This window comes from Ambystoma mexicanum, chromosome 1q (genome assembly GCF_040938575.1).
Source record: "Ambystoma mexicanum isolate Mex_15411 chromosome 1q, UKY_AmexF1_1, whole genome shotgun sequence".
In the NCBI taxonomy this organism is placed as follows: domain Eukaryota; kingdom Metazoa; phylum Chordata; class Amphibia; order Caudata; family Ambystomatidae; genus Ambystoma; species Ambystoma mexicanum.
Window position 1 is genome coordinate 693,856,532 of NC_090922.1, and position 26,414 is coordinate 693,882,945.

At 44.7% G+C, this 26,414-nt stretch overlaps 1 protein-coding gene across 5 annotated transcripts in view; it reads right to left on the reverse strand.

Moving 5' to 3' along the window:
- The window catches only part of DUSP12 (dual specificity phosphatase 12), a 428,130-nt gene that overhangs the window by 202,302 nt on the left and 199,414 nt on the right, over positions 1 to 26,414 (reverse strand). For all 5 annotated transcript variants that reach the window (XM_069641288.1, XM_069641289.1, XM_069641290.1 and 2 more), the window contains one exon: positions 4,757 to 4,853. In XM_069641288.1, the coding sequence (XP_069497389.1) occupies positions 4,757 to 4,853 (97 nt within the window). The remainder of the gene's footprint in view (positions 1 to 4,756; positions 4,854 to 26,414) is intronic.

The following is a 26,414-nucleotide window of genomic DNA, read 5'->3' on the forward strand; positions in this document are numbered from 1 at the left end:
CGAACAAGTCGATCTCTGGAAAACCCCATTTCGCGTAACCGTTGGAGATGATGTCTTTGTGTAATCGCCATTCGTACTCCATTGGTAGTGGGAAATCTCTGCCGAGTACGTCTGCCAGAAGATTGAGTTCCCCTGGAACATGTTGAGACAACAGAAACATGTTCTGTTTGAGAGTCCATTTCCAAATGTTTGGGACAGTTTGGACAGACCTGGAGAGTGACTGCCCCCTTGTTTGTTCAGATAGTACATGGCTGTGGTGCGGTCTGTGAGAATCAGGACCATCTTTCCCTGCAGTGGAGTCTGAAAAGCTTTCAGTGCTTTGAATACCACTAACAGTTCCAACAGGTTTATGTGGTTGGATGCTATGTCTGACGACCAAACTCTGTGCGCTGTCTGTTGAAGCAGGTGAGCTCCCCACCCTGTGAGAGATGCATCTGTAGTTAGAGTGGCCTCCACTGCAGGGGTGGTGAAGGATTTCCCTTTCAAGAGGTTCACCCTCGACCACCACCATAGCGAGAGAACGAGGGCTAGCAAGACAACCACTAGATTGTCCCATTGTCCGCTGGCCTGACACCAAGGGCTGTTGAGCCACTCCTGCATTGGACGCATGTGCAAGCGCGCGTGAGAATCCAAATAAATACACAACGCCATCATTCCCAACAGTAGCATAGCTCATGTAATCCTCCTGTGAGGGCAGGGGAATTACCTCTAGCAGAGTGACCATACGAAACTCTTGGAGCTTCACAAATTTGTTGCTGGGCGCAGATCTAGTACAGGGCGCAATTGTGAGATCCTTTTTGGGTACAAGGAAGTACACAGAATAAATACCCTTGTTTACCTTTAGAAGAGGTACGACCTCTATGGCGCCCTTTTCCTGCAGGGTCTCGACTTCTTGTAGTAGGATGCGCAGATGTTCTGGCATCAGGCGTCTTGCTCGTGGCGGTCTGAACTGTGGGGTCCAGCAGAATTCTATACAGTATCCATGGGCGACGGTCTTTAACACCCACTGGTCTGTAGTTATTCCCTCCCATGCTTGAAGAAATGATGTTAGCTGGCCCCCGACCGGGGTTGCATGGGAGGGCACCCGGAACTGCTGGTCATTTCTGGTCTGAGGCCAGGGAGCCCCAAGGGGTAGAATTCCAGCCCCTTCCTTTACCACGTCGTTGCCCCCTTGTGGGGTATGGGGTGGTGTAGCTGCTGGTTCCTTGCGGAGAGGACCAGTTATTCCCTGAGCTGTATTGATTTTGAGGGAACCGCTGCTCACAAAAGGAACGTCTATTCCCGCTCCCCCTTCTTTGTGAAGGTCTCTGGGTGATCTGACCCAGAGTCTTAAGAGTGCCATGCTCCTTTTTTGCAGTTTCGAGGGCTTCATCCACTGCCTTTCCAAATAATGTAGTCTCCTCCACTAGTTTATTTATAAGTGAAGCTTGTGTTTCTGGCTTGAACCCTGAGTTCCTTAGCCATGGGTGCCCCGGGACTTCTTAAAGGCCCTCCTCTAGCTTGGCCCATTGCGCATCAGCATAGCTGGCCAACAACATTGTATTGTTTGCGATGCAAGTGGAGTAAGCCGCCGCAGTGATCCTTTTCCCCAGAGCGTTAAGTCTCTTACATTCCTTGTCAGGGGGTGCCTCCTCAGTAGAGAGGGGAACCCCTGCTCTTTTCCTGGTAGTTGTAACACCCAGTGAATCTGGAGTAGAATGACCCCTAGAGTAGAGGGGGAGGGTCAAAAAAGTTTCTCTACCCTTGGATTCACTGCTCTAGTAAGTGCAGGTGTTAATAAAGAAGGGGCCAATCTCTTCTTAATTGAATTTAGTAGAGGAATAGCTTGGCTGGCAGGTGGTTTTTCTTTCAAAATGTCTTCCACAAAATCAGCCTCTGGAACAGCTTCCTGACTAGCAATGTTGAAGTATTCCGCTGCTTTCCTCAATATGACGTTGAAAGCTATTTGATTGTCAACCGGAGAGGCCTGTCGAGTGGGGGTGGTTGGAGGGGAGTCCAAGCACAAGGCATCAGGTTCCGGTGTTGGAGTAGGTGACTCCCAAGGGCGAAGACCAATGGGATTCGTGGTCTACTCCCCAACCCTCAGTGGGGTCTAAAATGTACCTCCTCAGAGTTGACAAAAAGATCTTCATCTTGAGCCTCCTCCTCAGTGAGGTCATAAACATATTCCTCTTCTTCCTCATCTTGAGTAGGGTAAAAGAACCTCTGCAGCTTAGGCACAGGGAGAGGGGGATTTTCCTCCCTAGACCTCTTGGGTGTGGACTTCTCAGAGAGTTCCACAAATCTCTGTAGCCTGTCCATGCATCCTTCACATTTTTCTCTGGTCCAAACAGATGAACCAGAGCAGTCCAGGGGTGGAAAGGGCTCTTCTATTGGATCTTCTCTTTGCATACGTCGAGAATTGCTTTTCAACGCTGAAGAAATCCCCTTAGGAGCTTCCGAAAAGTCTTTTCGGGGTTCCGACGGTTGACGCATATCCTTTTGCTTGTCTGTGGGCCTTTCCGTAGGTTCCGGTAAATGTTTCGCCCTATCCTTGGGTTTCGATGAATCCTTGTGCTTGTCCTTGGGTTTTGATGAATCCTTAGACCAATGCTTGTGAGAATCCGCCGAAATGCTTTCAGAAATCACTTCAGCATCGGGAAGTTCTACAGTACGGGCCCCTGGTTGCGTGACTACTTTCGGCAGAACCAGGGCTTTTTCGGCCGTGGACGCTTTCTTGTGATGCGTCTCAACAGAATGGTGGATATTGGGGTCAGTGCCTTCAATTTAACAGGCCCAGTAGCAAGACGCACCTGCGGTTGTGGGGAGGGCTGCCGACCCCGACGGCCGGCGGGCAGGGACAAAACTTTCGGTGTGCCCGTTGGCGCTATGGACCGCTTTGACTGTTTCATCGAAGACGTCCCTGGGGTTATGTCTTTAGTGTGGGGAACATGTTCGTCTATGCCGCCGGGGTGTACATTCCCCATAGCAGGACCTGAGTCTTGCCTAGTGGGGCTGGGGACAGACGACGCGGAGCGAGAATGCTCCGCCGAGAGGTCAATCGCCTCCGAATGGTAGGCTTATTATTAGCAGGAGAAACAGACTCGGCCTGCAACATTCCGTAGGCCGCCCAGCACTTAACACAGCGCTCCTTCTAAGATTTCGGGCGCAGGAGCATGCAAGGCGCACAAACCATTGCGTCGTGATTAAGGAGTAAACACCGGTTATATTTACGGTGCTTATCCTTCAAAGGGAATTTGGCCCTGCAAACAGGACAAAACCTAAATGGAGTCCTCTCCATAGCTGAGGAAATAAATGGTGACGAAGAAACCCAGGGAACAAAGAGAGGAAAGGGAAAGGCATTCACAGAAAGGGAAATGTCCACCCCGACCCCACTCATGGCCCTGGACTTTCTTCAAAGTGATTATATGGCACAATGGTGCCCCGCATAAAATAAGGATTCTGGACAGGTTCAAGTGAACGAGGGAAAAAAAAAAAGGAATTTTCATGACGCGTAGAGACAATTACAGTGACCTTCCGGCCGGGGGAGGAGGGGGTAGTGAAGGGGGAGGGGTGAGGATAGTTTTATGTATGGATAGGAACGCACAGTCCCAAGTTGTATTAAAAAAAAAAATATATGGTTAAAAAAATAATAATAATTTGTTGTGAATCTCTTGGTCATTAAAAGGGAGTGTTTAATATTCTGGGGGCAAATGGGTTAAAAAAAAAATGGCCAGTTCCAAGCTGTCAATGTATTCCTCGGTCTAACACTAAGGCCCACCAGCACATTCTTAGGAGTATCCCTGATCCAGAAACCTGTTCAAGTCCTTACACAAATGATTATTTTTTCCCTTTTCTTTAGGATAATCAAATAAATGTAAATGTGGTTCATCAAGATCAAGCAGTTCCACTTGCAATGCAGCAATTTTAAAACAACTGAGGCTAACATGGCCTCTAACTATTGCACCAATGAGGCAAGATCAGTTTGTTCAGTAGTTGTATTTATGCTGGTTGGTTGAGGGGATGCCAGAGAGGTTAACTATGAAACATACCTTTATTTTACACTGTATCGACCAATCTGGTCCATCTGGAGTAAATTAAAGGTAGGCATTGGCATTGCTTCAATCCCACCATTGCTTATCAAAGGAGTATAGCTTAGTGTAGACATGAGCAGGGTGCCCAGTGAAATCAAAATGCTTGAAAGCAACAGTGGTGCATATACCATGCAAGATCGAGCACTGCATCTATCACACCAACTATGCTATTCTATTCACTCAAATATCTGCATTCTGGAAAGGTTTTTAGCACAATCGAAGTGTGACATTTGGCATACTATCCACCAAAAACAGGTACTTAGTAAGCAATATTGAAAGGATTATTCCTTTATGAGGTTAATGCACACTTTAGAGGCAATCTTTGAGGATGGCATAAGTTCTCCTTAAAGCATTAATCATACAGCTGAAGTAAATTTTGAATGCTCCCCCACCCCTGGATTTCCAGATTACTGGGAGAAATAAAAATAATCCTGGGGCGAGTGGGGTTTGCTTATGAGTAAATTGGTTGGGAAATTGTTACCCTGGGTAAGAACTTTCTGCCGCCCCCCACATGTAGGATTTATATATGCCATTTGGCGGTATTATACCTCTTTTCAAGCAGCATATACATGTCCTAAAGGCAATCAAAGGATATCTGAACTGCACAGAACATTTGACTTGTGGAAAAGAAGACTGAAAGCAGGTTAAATAACATGAATATATTTGAATCGAAGCATTCATACCTGCACTTTCTGCACCTATATATTGCCTCACTGTTCTCCAGTTGGCAGATGGTAGTTGGATCAACTGCAAACACTACCCGAGGTAAATTTTTCAGTTCTGCAAACAAGGAGAACACAATCTGAACTGTATGTCAATAAATGCATTAGATCTTACACATTATTGGGTGCTATAAACATTACTATGATGGATCCTAAAAAAGAATATGGTGTAGTATATTAGCTGTTGTGAAACCAGGTCCCTTGAAAGACTCCTGATAACCAATGGATGGATTACACCAACAGGAATGGGTTGATCTCTAAATCGTATGCACTTCACTACCATGTTTGGTTTTTGTAGGCCCATTCAAAAGTTGGTTTATACATTTGTTTCGATTTGGCCACCAAAGTGGCAAACACATGGTTTCATATTAACCCAGTCGCACTGACAATGCACAGAACATTGTTGGTTGAAGTCTAAACATCCATCTACAACAAGAATAACATCATTCACAGCAGATTGTGTTATATGGTTCTTATGTTCTCAATCTTGCACCATAAAGTTCCATATTAGAATCTCATGGTCATGTCCAGAATGGATTTGTTATTGTTCAAGCAGAGGAAATTTAGAGGGAGAATGTTAAGAGCAGTTATAGACTTTTTACTTGGATGTGCTCTGCTACTACCTTTGGAATAAAGAAGAATTTTACAGCATGGTTTTGGATCATCTTTCTGATACTGGCGACGAGGGCCAATCCTCTGACAGCTGCTGCAGAGTGAAGGTGGGCATGGGTATATTGTCAAGCCCCATTTGAGTACGGCTCTGGTACATCCACCAATGATTGCTGGATCAGAGAACAGAGTGGAAGTGATCGGAGCAAAATGAACCAGCAGATAGGGACCCCACAGGGTGAGCGCGGCGCAGAGGTTGTAGGATTGCCTGGGAGCTATTACGAGAACGTCCTACTCTTGGTCTGGATGCCGAGAACATTTTGGGGAAGCAGATGCTCCACAGTGTGCAGGCTGCTGGATTGTCTCCAGCCATAGCCTCTGATCGTGACATTGAAGAGCTGCTGCTCTCATCTGCAGAAGGGCTTTGTTAAGGTTCAGGAACGGATGCAGGCAGTGAGATAGGATACTTGATTAAGATAAAAGGGGAGCGAGCAACAGGCACTGCGCCCGGCTCAGCTCCAGCAACTGAAACATGGTTCCAGAACTCCAAGCAGTTCTGGAACACCAACAAATGGAAACAAGAATGGAACGCCACAAATAAACAAGAATCAAAACACAACACATCTCCCCCATTATACTAACCAACCATTAATCACAACAAAAGTCTTTGAATCGAATGGGCATCTTCTTGATCCTTCCTTTAGGTAGGTCAGTGATTTGATCACCAACTTCAAATGCCTTGGCATGCACAACATCATACTCCACTTCAACCTTAGAATCATACTTCTCCAACTCTGCCCCATCACTCATCCCTGCACCATTCTTGACCAACCTCCCTTTAGACCAAACCTCCACTCCTACAATCACACCACCACCCTGAACAGCTGTGATCCTCTTGGGGCCCAAGAACTTACTCTCCATACATTTGGACCCGAATCTCGGGTTCTTTATCAACACTAATTCCCCAACTGACCATTCCTATACCTTGACATTAGCTGCAATATCAAAACTGTGCTTATACACATTCTGAGCCTTTACTATTAGTGTCATGATTTCCTCTCGGTCAACATCCACACACCCTGATAACCCTAACCAATCGGGGCACACACAACATTGTGGCTGGCTGACGCCCCTTTAATGATACAAAAGGCGAAAACTTGGTGATGGAGTGGGGTGTGATACATTAGCTCCACACCATCTCTTTTAGGACTTCCATTCACAATAACCCCGATCTCAGTGCCAGCTATATACCACCCTTGAGAAACCTGTTGGCCCGTTCCACTAATCCATTTACTCTGGGGTGGTAAAAAGCTGTGCCCAAATGACTTATACCAAAGCGTAAGAGAAACGCCCTCATCCTCGCTGAGCAAAACCGAACTCCATTGTCCATAATGATTTTAACCCTCTCTGTAAAACACGTCCTCAAAAAACGCTAAAAGTTCACTCGTGGTGGCTTACCTCAGGGCCCTCCACTCCAACCACTTTGAATGGTAATCAACCATAACCACAACAAACTTCAAGCCATCTCCCAAACCTTGGATGGGACCCATAAGATCCACAGCTATCTTTTTCCAAGGCTCACTCAGAACCTGCACGGGCGAGAGAGGAATCTCTCTCACAATCTTACTTTTGTCACATATTTCACACTCCCTGCATTGACGGACCTTCCTATCCACCTCACTGTCCATCCCTGGCCACCAAAACGACTGCCTCAAAAGTCTTTTCGTCCCCCCCATACCTGGATAACCATGATGGGCCAAGTTAATCAACCTACTCTTAACTCCTTCAGGGGGATCAACTTTGGAACCTCTCCTAAGTCTGCTACCATCCTTGGACAGACTTAACTCATGCTTGACCTAAAAAAAACGATCAAAAATCCCATCCACATTCTCTTTCCTTGGCCACCCTCCAACAGACCATTCCTTCACTCTGGCCAGTGTAACATCCTCTCTGTCCGCTAATATCCACTCTTCCTTCTCCACGGCACACCAAACAATATTTGCAATTACTATGTCCTCTTCCTGGGTGACTCCTACCGGTTCCCCTACTTCCTCCATCGGTAAACGAGAGAGACAATCTGCCACTGCATTCTCCCTACCTGGTACATAGCACATGCAGAAATTGTATCCCTGCAAATCAAGCATCCACCTAGCGATCCTGGGAGATCCCCTCACCCAACCTTCACTGCTCATCAGCTGCATCAGGGGTTTGTGATCTGTTCTGACCAAATATTCTTGACCCCCACAAAAAAAACTTGAAGTGTAGTATTGCCCAAAACCGAGTAGTTTCTCAATCACCGAGTAGTTTCTTTCCGCGCCCCTTAATGGCCTTGAAGCAAATGCAGTAATATGCTCTTCCTTCCCTGAATCAATTTGCACCAGTGAAGCTCCCAAGCCCAATTAACTTGCATCCACAGATAGCACAGTCTTCCTACCACACACAAAACCTCCCAAAGATGGTGCACTACTGCCTTCTAATTCTCACAAAAGCTTGCTGACACTCCTCTGACCATTTAAAATTGACTCCCTTTTTCAACAGCTCCCTCAAAGGACTAGAGATGATGGCAAAATTGTTTACAAACTTATGGTAGAATTCAGCCATACCCATGAAAGATCTTAATTGCTCTTTATCTAGTGGTACCGGAGCTTTGCATATGCCATCTACCAGACTGAACTTGGATGCAAACCCCTTGCCCCGAAATTGTGTGTCCTAAGTACTCCACTTCCCTTACTCCAATCCTACACTTGCTTCTCTGCACAGTAAGACCAGCCTTTCTCAATCTCTCCAGCACTGACCTCAACACTGCATCATGTTGCCCTTCACTCTCAGCGAACACAAGTATGTCATCCTGGAATACGGCAACATTCGCCATTCCCCCCTAACACCTCCTTCATCACTCTCTGGAACACTGGGGCAGCGGACGCCAACCCAAAAGGCATAAGCAAGTATTTAAATATTCCCTCAGGAGTGATGAAAGCCATGACATCCTGGCTTCCCTCGGATAGTGGCACCTGATGGTACGCTGCAGAGAAGTCGATGACAGAAAACCAACTGGATTCTCCTAATGTGGCTAGGGTCTCTGAAATGACCGGCAATGGATGTCTTTCCACAAGGATATTCTTATTCAGTTCTCTGGGGTCGACATACAGTCTCAGCTTTCCGTTACTGTTAGCTACCAAGACAACTGGGGACAACCATTCGGTCCCTTGGATATGCTCAATTACACCATTCCGGAGAAGATTGACCAACTCATGTAGTTGCGGTCTCATTTTCAGTGGAACTGGTCTCACCTTGTGAACCACCGGATGCACTTTGGGTTTCAATTTGAAATCATGTTCAAAATCTCTCAGCTTACCTAAACCCTCCGTGAACACCTCCGGAAATTCCCTGGACTATTTGTCATTTACCTTAGCTATGGTGATGGGAGTCAGCACGGTTGTATACGAATTGATCGTTTACAACTGCTCGAATGACAATTGACCTTTTCACAATTGACCGAATTGTGAAGGTCAATTGTACCATATATGTGGGGGGGAAACCCCCCCCCCAAAACCTATATATATATATATTCGGTCAATTGTGAAAAGGTCAATTGTGACCCTTTAAATTCGGTCAATTGTTCATTCGAACAATTGTAAATGACCAATTTGGGTAATACCGTCAGCACACTAGCTTGAATTCTCACTACCAGTTTCCTTTGTTCCTCCCATCCTAAAAGTGAGGCACCATTCCTTGCAACTAGAATATCAGCCATGCACTCCCTTCCTTTGTAGCACACTTGACCATAGAATTCACCTAAGTCAATGGCCGTCTCCCCATATCCACAGGGTTGCACCTTATCTGGTGATAAATCTTGCACATTGCTGCATAACGTATGCTTAAGGGCGTCTTCAGATATCATGGTGCATTTGGATGCAGAATCAACTTTCATTTTTAAACTGCACCATTCCACAATTAAATTGTCTACAGGACCACTTGTCTCACCCGACAAAGCAGGAATTTCAAAGACATGGCGTGGCTTGATACCTTGATTGGGTGTAACCGACATACCTGATGAGGAACTTGATGGATCACCATTGTAATCTCTCTGGTCCACCATATTAATGGACGCTTCCTTACACATGTGTGTGCGAAGGGACCCTTGTGCCTGCACGTGAAACATTCCGCAGCTTTGGCAGGACAGAATACACTGTTTCCAGTGTGTCTTGGACTACCGCACTTAATGCACTTTTGCCCCCAACATTCTTTCCTTGAGCCTGGGCCAGGTAACCTCTTCTATGGAGCAACTGCACAAGCCGCATTGACCATTTGTTTTGCCACCTTCATCTCCTTCATGTACTGGGATGTCTGCTTGATGCTTCATGTGAGTACCACCGCCTGCTCTAAGGACATGTCCTTGGCCAACAGATTTTCCTGAACTCTCGGGTTGTTGGTGCATCTGACCAACTGTTCCCTAATCAAAGAGTCAGTTAGGTCCCCAAACTCACAGGTGTGACTCAATGTCCTTAAAGAGGCTACATAGGTCTCCACAGACTCCTGTGCATTGTCTTGACTTCGCTGAAAGAATCTGTGCCTCTCAAATGTAACATTCTTCTTAGGCTCAAAGTGCTCCTCTATCTTTTTGACTGCCATTGCATACTCATCGAGGCCATCAAAAACGCAGCGACCTTCGGGACCCAAATTATGAAGCAATAGGGCTTTCCTCCTGGTTGCACTCAATCTGTCACCTCCTATAGCCACCAAGTAATTTTCAAACATTCTCCTCCATCTTTCTCACCTGATGGGAGGATTACCAGGCTCTGCGAGGAAAGGCGAGGGTGGCGGAATGGCAGCAGCCATTTCTTTTGTCTCTTGGTCAACCACTGATGCGTTGGCAATTGTTGATGATGAGCTATTATGTGTTGAGCTAGGTTTTGGGGTTCTCCTGGACTACCAGTACCGCCGTGTCCGTTTGTATTAATAAAGTGCTCCTTCCGTATTAACCCGTGTGTGTTAAATGTGCACAGTTCAAAAACCACTCCTGTGCTTCCAGGCACCTTGATTTATGGGCCACTTTGGGCAGCGGGCACTGTAATCTCCCTCTGTCAAGTTCAGTTTATAGTTCTGTGTTGAGACAGTAGATGCAGATGTGGTTGGAGATGGATGGAGGTCTGCCGTGACATTTGCAGAAGCGCTGTGTACCACACTTGACGGGCTCATGCCGGGGCTATCATGATCATGGTGCATGGTTGCTTTTTCATCCTTCTGAGAACACGTGGTATAAGCAGGATCAGGGGTAAGCAGTAAAGGAATTGCCCCATCCGATCCACTAGGAAAGCGTCTCAGAGAGTTATTGCCTGGGTATTTGGAAGCAAACTGGCTGCACTTGTCGTTGAACGTGGCAAATTGATCCATTTCGGGCTTCCCCCACCTGGCAAACAGTCTGCTCAGTTATCGTTCCCTCAGTTCCCATTCGTGGGATTGCAAAAACTCCCTGCTAAGCTTGTCCGCTAGAATGTTGTCCTGAGAGGTGCTCTGTTCTCAGGTGGATCTTGTGCATGAGGGCATAGTTCCGGAGTCTCTGTGCTTCTAGCGACAATACGTTGGATCTTGTTCCTCCTTGCTGGTTTGTATAGTGCATTGACATTGTGTTGTCAGTTTGCACTGTTCACCACCTGACCGGTGAGGACTGGTTGGGATGACATCTTCGCCCAGCGAACTGCCCTCAGCCCCAGTACATTTATGTGGAGGTGAGAGTCTTTGTCTGACCACACTCCGCTCGCCTGCAGGTCTCCCAAATGAGCACCCTATCTCAATACAGAGGCGTCTGTCCAGAGCAGCAAAGTTGAAGTGGGTGTTTAGAACGGCATGCCCTGAAGTAAGTTGGCATCCTTGGCCCACCACTGCAATGCGGCTTGGAATGTTGGTGTGAGGTGCACAATGTCCTCCCATGATACGCTGTACTGGATCCATTGCTGGTCCAGTTCTTCCTGAATAGTTCTCATCTTCAGCCTGCAATTCGGTATGAGGAAGATACAGAAGGACATCATGCCCAAGAGGGACTTGTATTGTTGTACCATGGAGCTTGTATTCTCTTGAAACCAAGTGACTAACCCTAGTATCGCTGCCACGTCTGGGGATGGATGTATCCTTGGGACACGTGCATCCAGAACTGCCCCCCAGAAAGATCAAGGTCTACGCTGGTACAGGACATTACTTTTCTTTGTTGATGGCAAATCATAAGTCCTGAAGCAGAGCTGTAGACCACCCCAACCCTTTCCGATGCTGCTCCTAGGGAACTTCCCTTTATGATCCAGTTGTCCAGGTACGGGAAGGCCTCTACTCCTGATCATCTGAGATGGGTGGTTAATGGCGCCAGACATTTTGAGAACACACTCTGTGCAGATTTGAGTCCGAATGGAAGCACCTTGAACTGGAATGCTCTTTCCCTACTGAGAATCGAAGAAACTGCCTGTGTGAACGGTGGATCAGAATACGAAGGTAAGTGTCATCAATGTCTAGGGTGGCTAGATAGTCGCCCTTGTTCAGCCATGGACGGACCATCTCGAGTGATGTCATTTTGAACTTGAGGCGGCGTACAAACTTGTTGAAGGCCCTTATATCTAGTATTGGACATCACTGTCCATTCTTCTTGATCAGGAAGAAGTGTGGATAAAACCCTTTTAATTGTTGCTGGAGCAGGACCCGCTCTATTGCGCCTTCAGCAGTAGTTTGGTGACTTCTGCAAATGTGCGTTTCTTGATCGAGGGGGTCTTGATGGGGGTCACTGAAGGAAATCTATGGTATTGGCTCCTTGCACCACCTGCAACACCCACTTGTCCTTCGTGACAACGTCCCAGTGTTGTAGGTGCTGGGTTTTCCGCCCTCCCACTGGGGTGCGATGTGGGAGATGTGGTGTCCAGAAGTCAATTTTTCTTGGCCCGGGCTCTGCCCTGGCTGGCTACCCTTTTGCCTCATTTGGTTTGGTACCTGGAGGGGGGGCTGATGTTATCTTCCCGTTGTCAGGTAGGAGCCAGACGATGAGCCTTGTGTCTGGAAGGACCAACCATAAGATCTATATCTAGCGTTAGAGCCTTGAGAGGAGCGAAAGGGAAGCCACTCTTTATCCTCGTCGCTGAGGGAACCGATTGCACTTGGTGTGTCAGTGTCTGACTTGATGCCTTTCAGGTGGTCAATTTTTTCCCAAAGAGCTCTTGGCCGTCAAAAGGCATGTCCAAAATATGCACTTGGACCTCGGGTTTAAAATTGGTGGCCTTCACCCAGCCCTGGCGCTGCAAGACCATGACATGAGCCAATTGGCGAAACCCACAGTTGGCTACATCCACCGGGGTATCGATCATATGGTTCGAAGTACTTTCACTGTCTGCGACTATGAACTTTGCTTCATCTTGAAATTTGGCTGGTAGGTGCTTGACCAGTCGTGACATTCGGAGCCACATCGCCTTATCTAATCTGGCCATCCCAGTCATTGTGTTGCCAGCCCTCATCGCCAGTGATGCCGCTGCTGGCACTTTTCTGCCCAGAGTTTGCATCCCTCCTTGTCAAGTGCAGCTGTAAGAGGAGATGCTGGGTTATGCAGCCTTTTTCTAGCCGCCACCCTCACCACAGAGTCTGGTTTTGGGTGCCGAATCGGGGGCCTTGTACTTCTTCTCAGGTCTTACTACCAGTGGAGGTGTGGAGAGCGGAGTGGGCAATATTTTCTCCCCTGCTTCCCAGATTGTGTCTAAAATCGTATTGTGGTAACTATTCAGTGTCTTTTGTTTCTATGTTCATAAAGAACTGCTGTCTCCTCCTCAGTAGCAACTTGGATTTTGAAGATTTCAGCTGATTTGGTAATGGCTGAGTGAAAAGAGACTATGTTGTCTGGCAGAGATGCTCCGCCCCCGGAGAGTCATGTCTGCTCTGCTTTTCAATTACATGGGTTTCCCATTCATCCGGCTCCTCGTCGTGTATCTCTGGGCAGCTCACCTTCCTCTGGCTCATCTCCCTGTGTCTCAGGGTCAGAAAAATCCCTGAAAGGGTCACCCCCGTCATCTGGGTCCATCAGATCCTCAATGGGGTCCTCATGCCATTTAGAGACAGTGATAGTAGATGGGGCTCTGCGTCCCAAAGTCCTCTGTGGTAAGGAGCGGGGCGGAGAAGGAGAACGCCTCAGTTTCTGCAGAGCTGATAGCGATCTATTTCTGGGAGACGCACGGTAGTGTGAGCGTTGTCTTTGATGGAATGTAGAGTGTGAACCGCAGGGGGAATCTTCTCCCAGGGTGTAGAGAAGCAGCCGCACACATCTATGGAGCCCACTCCCTCACATCCCTCATATTCGAAGAACAGCAGGAAGACACTGTGTACGACACCTGGTATCATCCAAATATTGCATTGCAGATAAGAGCGACGTTATGCGCTCAGAAAACATTACCAAATGTACCCTCGAACTAAAATGGTATAAGGAAGTCTGCAAACATCACTGAACATAAAGTGATGTCGAGACGAGAAGACACAATGGCGCACTGAAATTATACACAAATACTTAAGAATGAAGATGTGACTGAAGTGACAAAGTGAACATACATGTGAATACGAAGAAATCCTATATTGAGAAGACAAGTCAGAAGAGATGCAGTAGATGTATATAGACATAAATGCAAGGTAGATAAGACATATAGAAGCTTGCTGAAGTAGAATATAAATCACGGGTAAAGCAGCCATGATGAGAAAAAGGAAGTCGGCTTTGTATAATAGCAAGCAAGAAGACGTAAGGAGAGGGAGCAAGGCTGCAGAGATGACAGGCACTGGAATTCAAATTTGTGCAAGAATGAAGAATATTTGTTTGGCTCAAGATCAAGGAAGCCGCAGCAATAGGCAACTACAAGGCATGAAAGGAGTGGAGGAGAATAAATCAAGTACACAGGACATAATTTTCTTAGATTAAGCAAAGAAGTGAACATATGCAAGTTCCAAGTACTGCACAATTAAAGACCTAGAAAGCATATGCAAGACGCAGGAACCAAGTCTCCAGAGGACAAGGAGCGTAATAGCCCCTAGTATAATTGAATCAAATAGCACTGAATAGAAGGGCAAGATGGGCACAATTATTGTCTCCTCACACATGGTACAAGACCAGGAAGCGAGGCATATTAATAAAGCTCCACATGAAGATAGCAATGTACCTTCACTTCCGAGGAAGAGAACAGCCAACAAGGTCAACTACAAAGAAAAAGCCTTGGTTTAGGGCCTAACTGATGAGAGATGGTAGGCTAATTAGCCAAGTGAGCAGTTGTCGGATGTTGTTCCCCGCACCTGGGTTTTGTTTTGCTTACGTGCCAAATGTCTAAGGTTGGAAGATAGTGCCAACCAATCATGAGGGCCTATGCACTGGTGGACTATACATTATTGCAGAAGCCAATCGGCTGCTGTTATTCTGCTATTATCTGCATTTTACATAGTTCGAGGTTGTTCAGGGCGTGCCTGCTCAATAAGCGGCAGCCAATGATGCTACTAACACCTAAATGAACTACAGCTATACATGTTCCCTTAACCAATCCCTCCGCCCAATAGGGTTTTACTGTTTGCCATGTAGGATGATGTCATAGCTGACATACATAGAGGTATAACGCCTTTGTGTAACCGAAATGGATTTGAGAGTGTGTGAGCTGAGATTTGTTTTGCTCGCCAGGTTTCCCTACTTTATTGAATTGATAATAAAGTAGTATTTTTCCATATTCTTTGAGTCTGTCTGGTTATTTGGGCCCGAGATCAGTTATTGTTGTAATCCCATCCAGCACTTGGAATGCTCAAGGTGCAACTGCACATTTTGGAAGCAGAGGATGGTTCAATCCAGGCCATTGGATTCTTGACATCTTCCACCATCAGCCAGAAGGCCGGAGAGTTTCTTCTGGAAAGCGGGAGAAAAAACACATGGAAGACGAGACTGTTGGCAGGTGCCCCTTTGAAGAAATTCCTGCCTGGTCCCCACGGGCACACTGCGGACTGAAGGCAAATTGTTCAATTGAGGAAAAGTCGATACCAAAGGGCTCGAACTGAACGGACATAAGTAGAAACATTAAAAGTGGCATATAAAAGGGTTGGGTTGTATTGCATAGTGAGGGAACGAAACAAGATTCGATTATGGAGAGATACCTTGTTTCCTATTCTCAAGGAGATAGAAGGGGCCACACCAAACTCTGGAACAGAGTATATTTAAGGGATTACTGCGGCTAGGCCAAAGAAGGACGTGTGACAAACTCCAAAATGGAGTAAAATAGAGATGAGATATTTTTTACTGACAGGTAGAGAAAGACAAGTGTAGAAATTGTTGTGCACATTTGTTTGGGGTTGTGAAAATATCAGTGTAAAACATTGCATGTTTTGTATTGGTTGTGATGATATATGTTGTAGGTTAAAACTATAGAACGATACTAATGATTATTTGACTCTAAAACAAGCAATTGGCTCCAATCATAGGAGGATAGCAGTTGCGAAAAAATAGAGTAAAATAAGATTCTTAGATTGTCAATAATAAAAGCAGGATAGTAAGAATCGACAGAATCATAAACAAAGAGGCAAAAATAATATTGTATAGACTTGGACATTTTTGGGAGAATATTTAGGGGAAATGGGTGGCTATTGATTGTGCGTGCCTGAACTGATATTTGTGGTAAATTAAAGTACTAACAGAATAAAAGAAATGGTAAGTATTAAGAGTTAAAAACGACTTGTCATTATGGGGAACACTACCCTACTACACTTGTGCAAAACATTACCAAGATACACACCTAGGATTAGGAAATTCCATGCCAAGTGGTAAAAGGAATGGCTGACAAAATGTTCATGCCTTGACCGCAAGAAGGTTTGCTATCAAGAACAGTAATGCAACACATAACAGCATACTTACAGAAAAGAAGTTGCAGAAAAGGTTAGCAATTTTAGAGCCAAGGAAAATGAATCAGAGCGAGAAACAGGACCCTCCCGAGAAGGAGTGGATGCTTAATCAGCATAAAGGGGAGGGCATAAAGCCCTCAGCTCCTCTTTCTCCTCCTGAAAGCAATAGCACAACCGATGGCAAACACAGAATGTATCCTCTAAAGGAGTTAAAAGGTGCAGCAGGGTATGTTAATCCGACATACATGAACGCCACTTATAGTAGTGAAGATAATAACAAGATTAAAGAACGTAAATATATGCCTGCACGCAATGCACATAAAGAGCGCAATGAGAGAAGGGATAGACATAGCTAGAAGTAGAAGCTAAGAGATAAGGAGAGTAATACAGAGCTAGTGGAGTGACAACAGTACAGAACGAGTGGCTGGGAGGACAGATAATACTTAAACTAGATGGAAAGGGTATCAACGATGTTAAAGAGAAGAAAGAAGAACGAGAAAAGAAGGGAAAGGAGCAAGAAAGGGCATACAAAGAAGGAAAAAGAGGAAGCAAAAGGAAGAACGAAGAAGGTCTGATGATCAGAAAGAACAGAGGAGAAGAAACAGGAATAGAAGCATACATTTTGAAAGAACGTAAGTTGCAAAGAAGGCGAGAGGAAGAAGAGAAAAGGGAGATGGGAAGAGGAAATGAGAAGGAGTAGGGAACAAAGGCATGATGAAATATATCACATTGTTAATAGATGTACAATACCAATTGAAGCACGAGACCGATGGGAAGAAGAGAGGGTCACAACAGACCCACAGGGAGCTGCACGAGTTACCTATTATACAGACATAGGCTGATGAGCATGAGGCAGAAGGCATACGGAAAAGGATTGGGGATCTATATAGGCAAATGACAATATAGGCAAATGAGGAAGAAAGATAGTTATAGAACCACAAGGGAGCATCGAATGATCTCCACCGAAGGAAACGGGAGGTAGATCGGATGACATAATGATGGACAAGCACAGAACACTGTCCCTAGGTAGACCAGATCTTGAGGATGAGGAAAAGGATAACAGCCATACCAGTAAGGGCATAATGATGTCAGGTGAAGAAAGGGAAGAAAACAAGAGAGTGCGAAGAGAAGGTGCATGTGGTTTTTCGATAGATCCAAACATAGGAAGAAGGGTAAAGTGATCATATTTTGAAGACTGAAAAGAAATAACACCAGAACCTACACCATATTCTGAACGACCACAAGCACGGTCGCATAGTGCCGGGGATATATCCCTGCCTTAGGTAAGTAGATTAAGATCACTGCCAGGACGAAGATGAATGGGTGAAACTAGCGCCACCTGGAAGACAAGACTCATAGGTGGATAGGATGTAGACCAGGATTTACACAATTCTTGTTATTAGAGAAAGGGGGAGGACGACCACAATATATACCGTGACCACAAATGGATAAAGAAAATTTGAAATGCAAATTACCTAGTTTGACTGCAGGTGCGGGAAAATGAGTTAGAATGAATGACAGCGGGAATGACGTTAGCAGTGGGTGATGTAAAAGGCCTACTAGCAGCTATTTTAGGGGAGAGAGCTGACAACATTTGTAGATGAACAGGATATGCGAGTGGGACAGCACAAAACAGGACACCATTTTTCCAGGAAGATTTAGAAAAGGTGTCAAGCATCTTATGGACTGGCAGTCCATATGACGTGGGTCTTTTGAGTGGAGCAGGAGCAGTTAAAATTAAGCTTAAACCAGGAGCAATTTTGCCACGAGCAAAACAGTACGCCATGTCCAGAGAAGCAGATGATGGTATATTTGAAACCATGTCCACTTTAATACAGCAGGGAATACTGGTGCCATCAGAATCCCCATGTAACACGGCAGTGAAAAAAGCAACAGGGGGGGGGGGTCGTTGAGATTTATTCAGTACCTACGCACCTTAAACAATATTGTCAAAGCAGAATTTCTGCTGGTTTCAAATCCAGCTACCATATTATGCAAAATCCCAGCTAAAGCCAAATATTTTACAGTTAGAGTTAAATAATGCCTTCTTTTCAATTCCCTGTCATGAGGACTCAAGATTTGACTTTGTTTTCATATAGAAATCAGCGCTGGAAACATCCAAGATTATCCAAGAGGCACTGTGAGTCCCCATCAATATTTAATAGGGTTCTTCAAATGGACATAGGTAACATACAACTTGAGAGCACAACAATTCAGTACGCAGATGACATATTAGCGTGCAGTGAGACAGAGGAAAGGTGCAAAGAAGATTCAGTTCGACTAATGACAATACTAGCACAAAAGAGATACAAGGTAGACAAAGAGAAGGTGCAATGCTGTCAGGAAGAAGTCCAGGACAGCTAATCTCCCAAGAAGGGAGAAAGGTGACACCTGAGAGAGCAGAAGCAATCATGAAAACTCCAAAACCTGAGACAGTGAGGGAAATGCAACAATTGTTAGGCCTATGTAATTATTGTAGGACTTGGGTTTTTGATTACAGTACATATATTCGACCAGTTCTAAAAGGACTCAAGGAAGCACAGATTGGTAAAAGTGAAATTACATGGACAAATGAGATGACTGAAGGGTTAGAAGAATTAAAATGGGCGATTTGTACAGCCCCTGTGTTAGGGATTCCAGACTATAATGAGGAGTTTTACTTAGTCTCACATTCAAATGGAGAAGCGATGACAACAGTCCTCACACATAAAACAACATTAGGACATGGACATAAACCATTAGTCTACTATAGTGGGATTTTTGACCGAGTAATGAAAGGACACTACCCTTGTGAACAAGCGTTAGCTGCTGCTGCTTTCACGATTGAAAGAGCTGCAAGTATTACAATGGGGTGTTCAATGACGTTATTCCTCGAGTATTCCTTAGTCGCCATTTTGGAGAAACCCAAAAGCACATTGACTACACAAAGAGCGTCAGGGTACAAAGTGATTATTTCAAACCCAGCTATGAAAATCATTAGATGTAGAGTAGTGAATCCAGCAACATTCATAGCAGATCCAGTAGGGAAGGAGGACTATGTACATGATTGCACAACGTACACTGAATTTTATGACGATATTCCCCATGTTAGAGGAAATGCTCTAGGGGGGGTCTTATTCACTGACGATTCTTCGAAAATGTATCAAACGACAGGAGAAAGACATACGGGATCAGCAGTAGTGAAGTTAAAAAAGAATGGTGAATTTGAAGTTTGAAATTTGAAGTGCAAGATTGCCTTCACATTGTTCAGCACAGGTTGCAGAATTAGTGGCTCTTATCGCCACACTTCAGAGATGTGAGAATGAGGAAGTGACAGTGTACTCTGACTCCGCCTATGTGATGTCAACCATACACGCAGGACTGTCACTTTGGAACAGGAGGGGTTTCTTCCATGCAGACAACATGCGTCTCTATTGTACAAGCTCATTAAGGTACTAAAGTTCCCATTGGCTATCGCTGTGGTGAAATGCGCAGCCCATACTAAGTGGGCAGACCTGATTTCTCACGGTAACAAACCGGCAGACATTGAAGGAAAAAGGGCAACATATTTTCCAAATATTTCTGATTTTGTAGTAGAAAATGTCAAGTCAGAGTGATGCATGATGGTGAAGGGCGTCTTTAATATGTTATCCATTGTACAGTTAATTGAGCTGCAAAGTCGAGCTCCACAGGAAGAAACAGATTCATGGAAGAGACAGGATGTTCCTTATCCCCCACTGAGGCTATATGGAGACAAGATAGTACACTAGCCTTATTGAAGGTGGCACACGAGCAGCTTCCCTATCCCGTGCATACAACCAGAGAGAGTATTGCTGCCATGATTGCAGAAGACTGGTTTTCACCAAATTTATTAAAACATGTTGCACAGTTTATTGTGAACTGCATTGTCTGACAGAAATTCACAGCAGGGCACACCTTGTGAACAGTGACAGAAAAAATCCCCCAGCCCAATGTTTACTTTTCAGCACCTACATATAGATTATGTGGATGTATTGCAAAGCTACAGGTAGAGGTTAGTGGTAGTATGGCCCTTTTCCAGATGGATTGAGGCAGGTCCATGCACACACCCTGATACCACATGTGCTTTCACGTTTCTCGTACGCGAGGTGTTTCCTAGATGAGGTGTGTGTGAAGTCTGATAATGGGCTGCATTTTGTAAATGAAATGTTTGAACAGATATTTCTTCTATTAGGCATAAAGCACAGGTTTTCATCTGCCTATCACCCACAGGCAAATTGTATCTGTGAGAGTCTAAATGGATGCCTCAAAGAAAGGATAGCTAGGATTAAAATTACTTTGAAGAAGGGATCGCTACATTGCCTACCCCGTGCATTAGTCGCACTGAGAAACCAGCCAGGCTCAGATCACCACTTGACTCTTCATGAGTTGGTGACTGGACGCTGCATAAGAGTACCCCTTGGCTCTTCCTGCTCAAATAGAAACTGATTCCCATAGTGTGGTAAAAATATTAGGGGATGGGATGCATGATTATTTCACAAATAGGACCACTAGCGTTTCTTTTATTTCTGAACAGATCAGAAATGAGAGGGAACGGTGGAAGAAGATTGAAGATAGCCAAAGAATTGATACCACAGACTTGTGGACGCAACCTAGTTTGTACCCTGTAGACCAAGTGTGTATAAAGAATTTCATCTGCACTTGAAATAAGTCCAATTTTGAAGGACCGCACTGAGTAGGGGGTCACTCCCACCGCTGTAAAACTTGAAGGAAGAAGAGTTTGGCTGCACCTGAATGACTTAAACCTTTCCAAAGAAGAGACCCTTCCCGCTCCTGCACCCGCTGACATTGAAGCAAGAGAGGAAGTTCCGTGAGTGCAGACGAGATCGGCTACCAAGAGCCAAAACAAAGAACAGATGAAGTAAAAACAATTTGAACTGTGGATTATTCCCAAGTCTAAACGGAAATGAACAACACTTTGCAGTGTTCACAGAACTATTCCAGTTAGGCCAAAAGATACAATACTTTGAGGAAATAATACAAAGATCGTACACACTTTATGTTGCCTATAACTTTGCACACATTTCTGCATGCTGTCTTTGTATACATGCTTCGATCTTATCCAGCTCTGGTGAGACGACACATGGATATTGCCACATTTTTGGGAAATCCTAAAAACAGTCCCATCATTTGTAGGATCATCATTGCAATAATATTACAATTTCTGCTATAAAAAGTGTGGTTTATAAAAGTGACAGGTATTGAATGACTGAATTAAAGAAAATGGGAATCTTCCAGTATATAAAATACACATTGCTAGCAAGAAGGCTGCCTGCTGCACAAAATGCAACCAGGCACATTAATTCTTTTGCATTATTTCTTGTGGCTACATTTTGCACAATGTGTTCTCTTTACTTCCTTATTCTTATGGCATTTCGCGAAATTATTTTTTATAATTTAAACGAAGTATCCAACAAACAGACATCTCTTTCTATTCCTAACAAAAGCAAGATTGACATTTTGCCCTGTTTCCAAGCAAATTGGTCGACTGAAGAGGGATGCTGGCAGAAACTATCTGGATATAAATACATACCTTGATAATTTAGCCCGTTTAAAGAATAACATGTGGTATAGGCACATGTGTGAGGTGGGGAGGAGAACGTCAGATGAGAGCTGCTATGTATGTTCTCTGATCTCTTATGCCATGAACACAGCCAGAACATTAATTGCAAGAGCAATACCTATTCATGATGCAAAGTGTCTTGGCCAACTAACAGCGTGCATGACAAAAGGACAATTCTAAGGGAAATGGGCAACTCTACAATGTATGTCAGAGAGAACATTTCCATACGAAGATGCTCACAAAGACACAGAAGATGGAAAAGGACCCCAGTGGAAAGAGCAGAATGTCCCTGTACTCATTTAGTGGTCTGATTGGAAGAGAGATGAAGACTGCTTAACAAAAGAGACTAAATTGTGCAGACACATGGGAAACACCAGGATTGCCAGGATGCTGGGAGAGACCTCAGCTATTGGTATATGGACAGGTTTCCACCAATACAGGATGGGAAGCAGTGCACACTTATTGATGACAGCACCAGTAAAAGTGGTGAATGATGAATACCTCAAGGAATGGGCCAAATACGCAACGTTACTAATGAAGCAGGACCTGTATGCATTCTGCAAATGAAGAATGCAACACTGTGTTCCAGAAACAGGGGTCTGACCAAAGTTGGAGAAAATAAAGGATGCAAGCATATAATTGATGTACCAGGAATGACAGGAGGAACTGCTGTGTTGATGGACCACTATTGGGCCTGTGGATCCAAAGCTTATATGAAGCTACCTAAAAGTTGAGGAGGAATATGTTCTATGGGGATAATACATGTTTCAGCACTGGTGATTCATCAACGTGATCTCCACATAGACAGCTTTTCCCGAAAATGGATGCACATCAGAGGAAGAAGAGGTTGCTCAACCCCACCCGGCAGAAGAGAGAGAACAATGTTTCGCAAAATCAATAGAAGTTTACCATGACATTCCAGATGAGCATATATTGTTCAGTAAAACAGCAGTGATATGCTCATATTTCTGCCAGGAGTTCAGGCTGCTTTGAACGCCAAGTGATTACAAATCACAAGGTGGGAGCTGCTACAGACAATTAACACGACCATAAAAGGACTGAATGCGATTAAAGAAGAATTGAGGGCCATCGGACTCCTGACACTCCAGAACAGGTATATCGTGGGCTTAAGATCGGGCCTTCTTGCTGTACAGACCTGCCCACGATAGAGAAAATGGAACGCTGACAGAAGCAATAACTATGTTATCAACCCTGCACATGAAAATAGTGGAAGAAGTGGATGAAAGTAAAAATGAAGAAGATTAGTTCTCATGGGTTCCAACCTGGCTGGCGAATGCATTCAAGATGCTGGGAGCAATACTAGTGTTGGTATTGCTAGGATTGTGTCTTATAAGAATAATCATAAGAGAATGCAAGAAGACAGCAAAGAAAGCTATTGGGATGAAGAAAATGATCGATGTGAATGCTGTGACTGACTAGCACACAGACCAAAAACACCACCCATGAGTACCTGAAAGGAAGCCTTCGGACTCCCCCAGGAACAAAGTTTCAGTATCCAAAGGACCATAAGAACTAGTGTTGCCATATGACTTGGAGTCTTGATGAACACAAATTATGCAGGTGACCTGTGGGTTCACGGGGGAAGGTGGCCGGTGACAAAGATATGGGCCCCAAAAAAATAAGGTTAAGAAAATGAAGGAGGTGGACAAAGACTCGACCAGAGGGGGGAATGTAGAGAGGCAGATATTTACACATCTATAGAGCCCACCCCCCTCACCTCCGTCATATTGGTAGAAAAGCAAGAAGACTGTGCACAACACCTGGCATCATCCCAATACTGCAATCGAAGATAAGAGAGATGTTATACCCTCAGAGTACCCTCGAATTGAAATGGTGGAAGGAAGTCTGCAGACACCACTGAACATAGAAGAGCTATAAGTGAAGCCTGACAGGTGCAAAGTGATATCAAGAAGAGAAGACACAATGGCGCGGTGAAACGATATACGAATGCTTAAAGAATGAAGATGTGACTGAAGTGACAAAGTGAACATACATGCGAATACAAAAATGATATAAACTGCGAAGACGTGAGAAGAGATGCAGTAGATGTATATACACAGAAACGCAAGGTAGATAAGATATATAGAAGCTTGCTGAAGTAAAAAAATATAACATAGATAAAGCAGCCCTTATGAGGAAATGGTTGTGTGCTTCGGATAATAGTAAGCAAGAAGCCAGAAGGAGAAAGCCCAAGGTGGCAGAGCTGATAGGCCACAAATTTGTGCAAGAGCAAAGAATGTTTGTTTGGCTCAGGATCAAGGATGCCGTAGCAAGAGGCAACTGAAAGACACAAAATGAGTCGAAGATGATAAGCCATGTACGCAGGACATATTTCTTAGATTAAGCAAGGAGTGAACATTTGCGAGTGCCAAGTATTGTACAATTAAAGACATGGAAAGCATATGCAAGACAGAGCAACCAAGTCTCCATAGAAGGAGAATAATAGCACCTAGTGTAATTTAATCAAATAGCACTAAATAGAAGGGCAAGCTTGACTAAATTATTGTCTCCTCACACATGGTTCAAGACCAGGAAACAAGGCCTATTCATGAAGCTCCAGACGAAGATAGCAATGTAACTTCACTCCCTTTAAAGTTCTGAGGAAGACGACAGCCAGCAAGGTCAATAACAAAGAAGAAGCCTTGACTTAGGGCCTAACTGATAAGAGATGGTAGGCTAGTTAGCCAATTGGGCAGTTGTCAGACATTGCTCCCCACACCTGGGTTTTGCTTTGTTTACGTGCACCCAACAAGCCGAATGTCCAAGGTTTGAATAGAGTGTGAATAGAGGGCCTATGCAATGGTGGACTATATATTGTTGCAGAAGCCAATCCACTGCTGTTATTCTGCTATTATCTCTATTTTACGTAGTTGGAGGTTGTTCAAGGGGTACCTACTCGATAAGGGGCAGCCAATGACCTTACTAACAACTAAATGAACTATAGGTATATATGTTTCCTTAACCAATCCCTCTGCCCAATCAGATTTTAATGTTTGCCACGTAGGATGACGTCATAGCTGGCGTACATCAAGGTATAAAGCCTTTGTGTAACCAAAATGAATTTGAGTGTGTGTGAGCTTTGATTTGTTTTGCTCGCCAGGTTTCCCTACTTCATTGAATTGATATAAAGTAGTATTTTTGACATATTCTTTGAGTCTGTCCGGTTATTTGGCCCTGAGATCAGTTATTGTGGTAATCCCATTCAGCACTTGGAACGCTCCAGGTACAACCGCACTTGAGGGTCGATGTTCTTCTTGCTTCTCTAAAGGGATAGCCAATCTAGCCCTCTGTCATCTCTGAAAATCATCTATTATTCTTTGCATGGATTACATTAAGGCTGAGTCGAATGGGTCCGACGTGTCCTCCATGACCGGCTGCCAGTGGGGGCTCTGTTCTTTAGGTTCTGCTGGCTGTGGCTTCTCTCCCTCTTAATACTCCCACCTGCAGGATAAGGTCTGGAAACTCTGCCTTTTCTGTTATTGGAGACAGCTGTGCAGCCCCCCCCAGTGTTCCCCAACTGTGGAACTTGTGACTTCAGGTGAACAGGCTCCTTCTCCTGAAGAATTAGTTGAACTGGAGGCTTGTCGACGATGTCCGTAGCTATTGATAAGGCCGCAGATGTGGACAGTCAAAAGCTGGTTGATGGGGCCTTTATCTGTAGTCTACCGGCATCCGTAGATAGTATCTCCATCAACGTCTTTGTCGACAAGTGCCGCTTCGTCGTCAAATGGTGTTTTGTACACAAATGTTTCATCAATTAGTCTTTCGACAACAAGGTCTTCATCGCCGAGGCCACGATTTTCTTGGTTGATGAGATTTTCCATCGACTGGCCAGATGATTTGGAAATTGTGAAGCCGCTCGTGGATGGCGACAGAGGATCGTTCTATGGATGGCACCCCTGTGTACGACCGATCCGCCGACGAAGGTGTAGGGACAAAGTGTTTATCTTTTACGTGGTGATCCCCCTTTTGAAGGACATTGGAGGTCTTCTCTGATGTAAAAGTGGCCTTTTCACTCCATTTTTTCAACTTGGGAGGTGGAGAGTTCATCTTGTCCACTGCGGAAGCTCTCCTCTTAGGAGCTTGCTTCTCAGTGTGTCTAAATGGTGTAGAAGGCCCAGTTTTTGATGACTCCTCGTCGGAGAGCATCTGCCTGCCTTTAAGGTGTAGCAGCAGCCTCCTGTGCCTGTCCTCAAGGGTCTTCGTAGAAAAGGTTTGGCAAATTTTGCAAGACTGTATTTCATGAGGGTAAAGACAGTAAATACAATGTTTGAAAGAGTCCCTGATAAAAAAAAAATCACTTTATTGCCACGCTTGCTGCAGTCCCTGAAAAGGGAAGTCTTTTCCTTGGTGGTGTGCATATCTGGCTCTGCCATGAGCTGTCAGATGCGCAGTTAAAATTCAATGAATTTGGGTAGAGAAAAGGTGTCATGAGCCCTGGAAGCACCTTAGCCACTGAATGCAAAAGCCCAGAAGTAAAGGCTTACCTCTGGGTTTGAAGAAAAACACAATTTTAAGTAATAATTTGAAAAT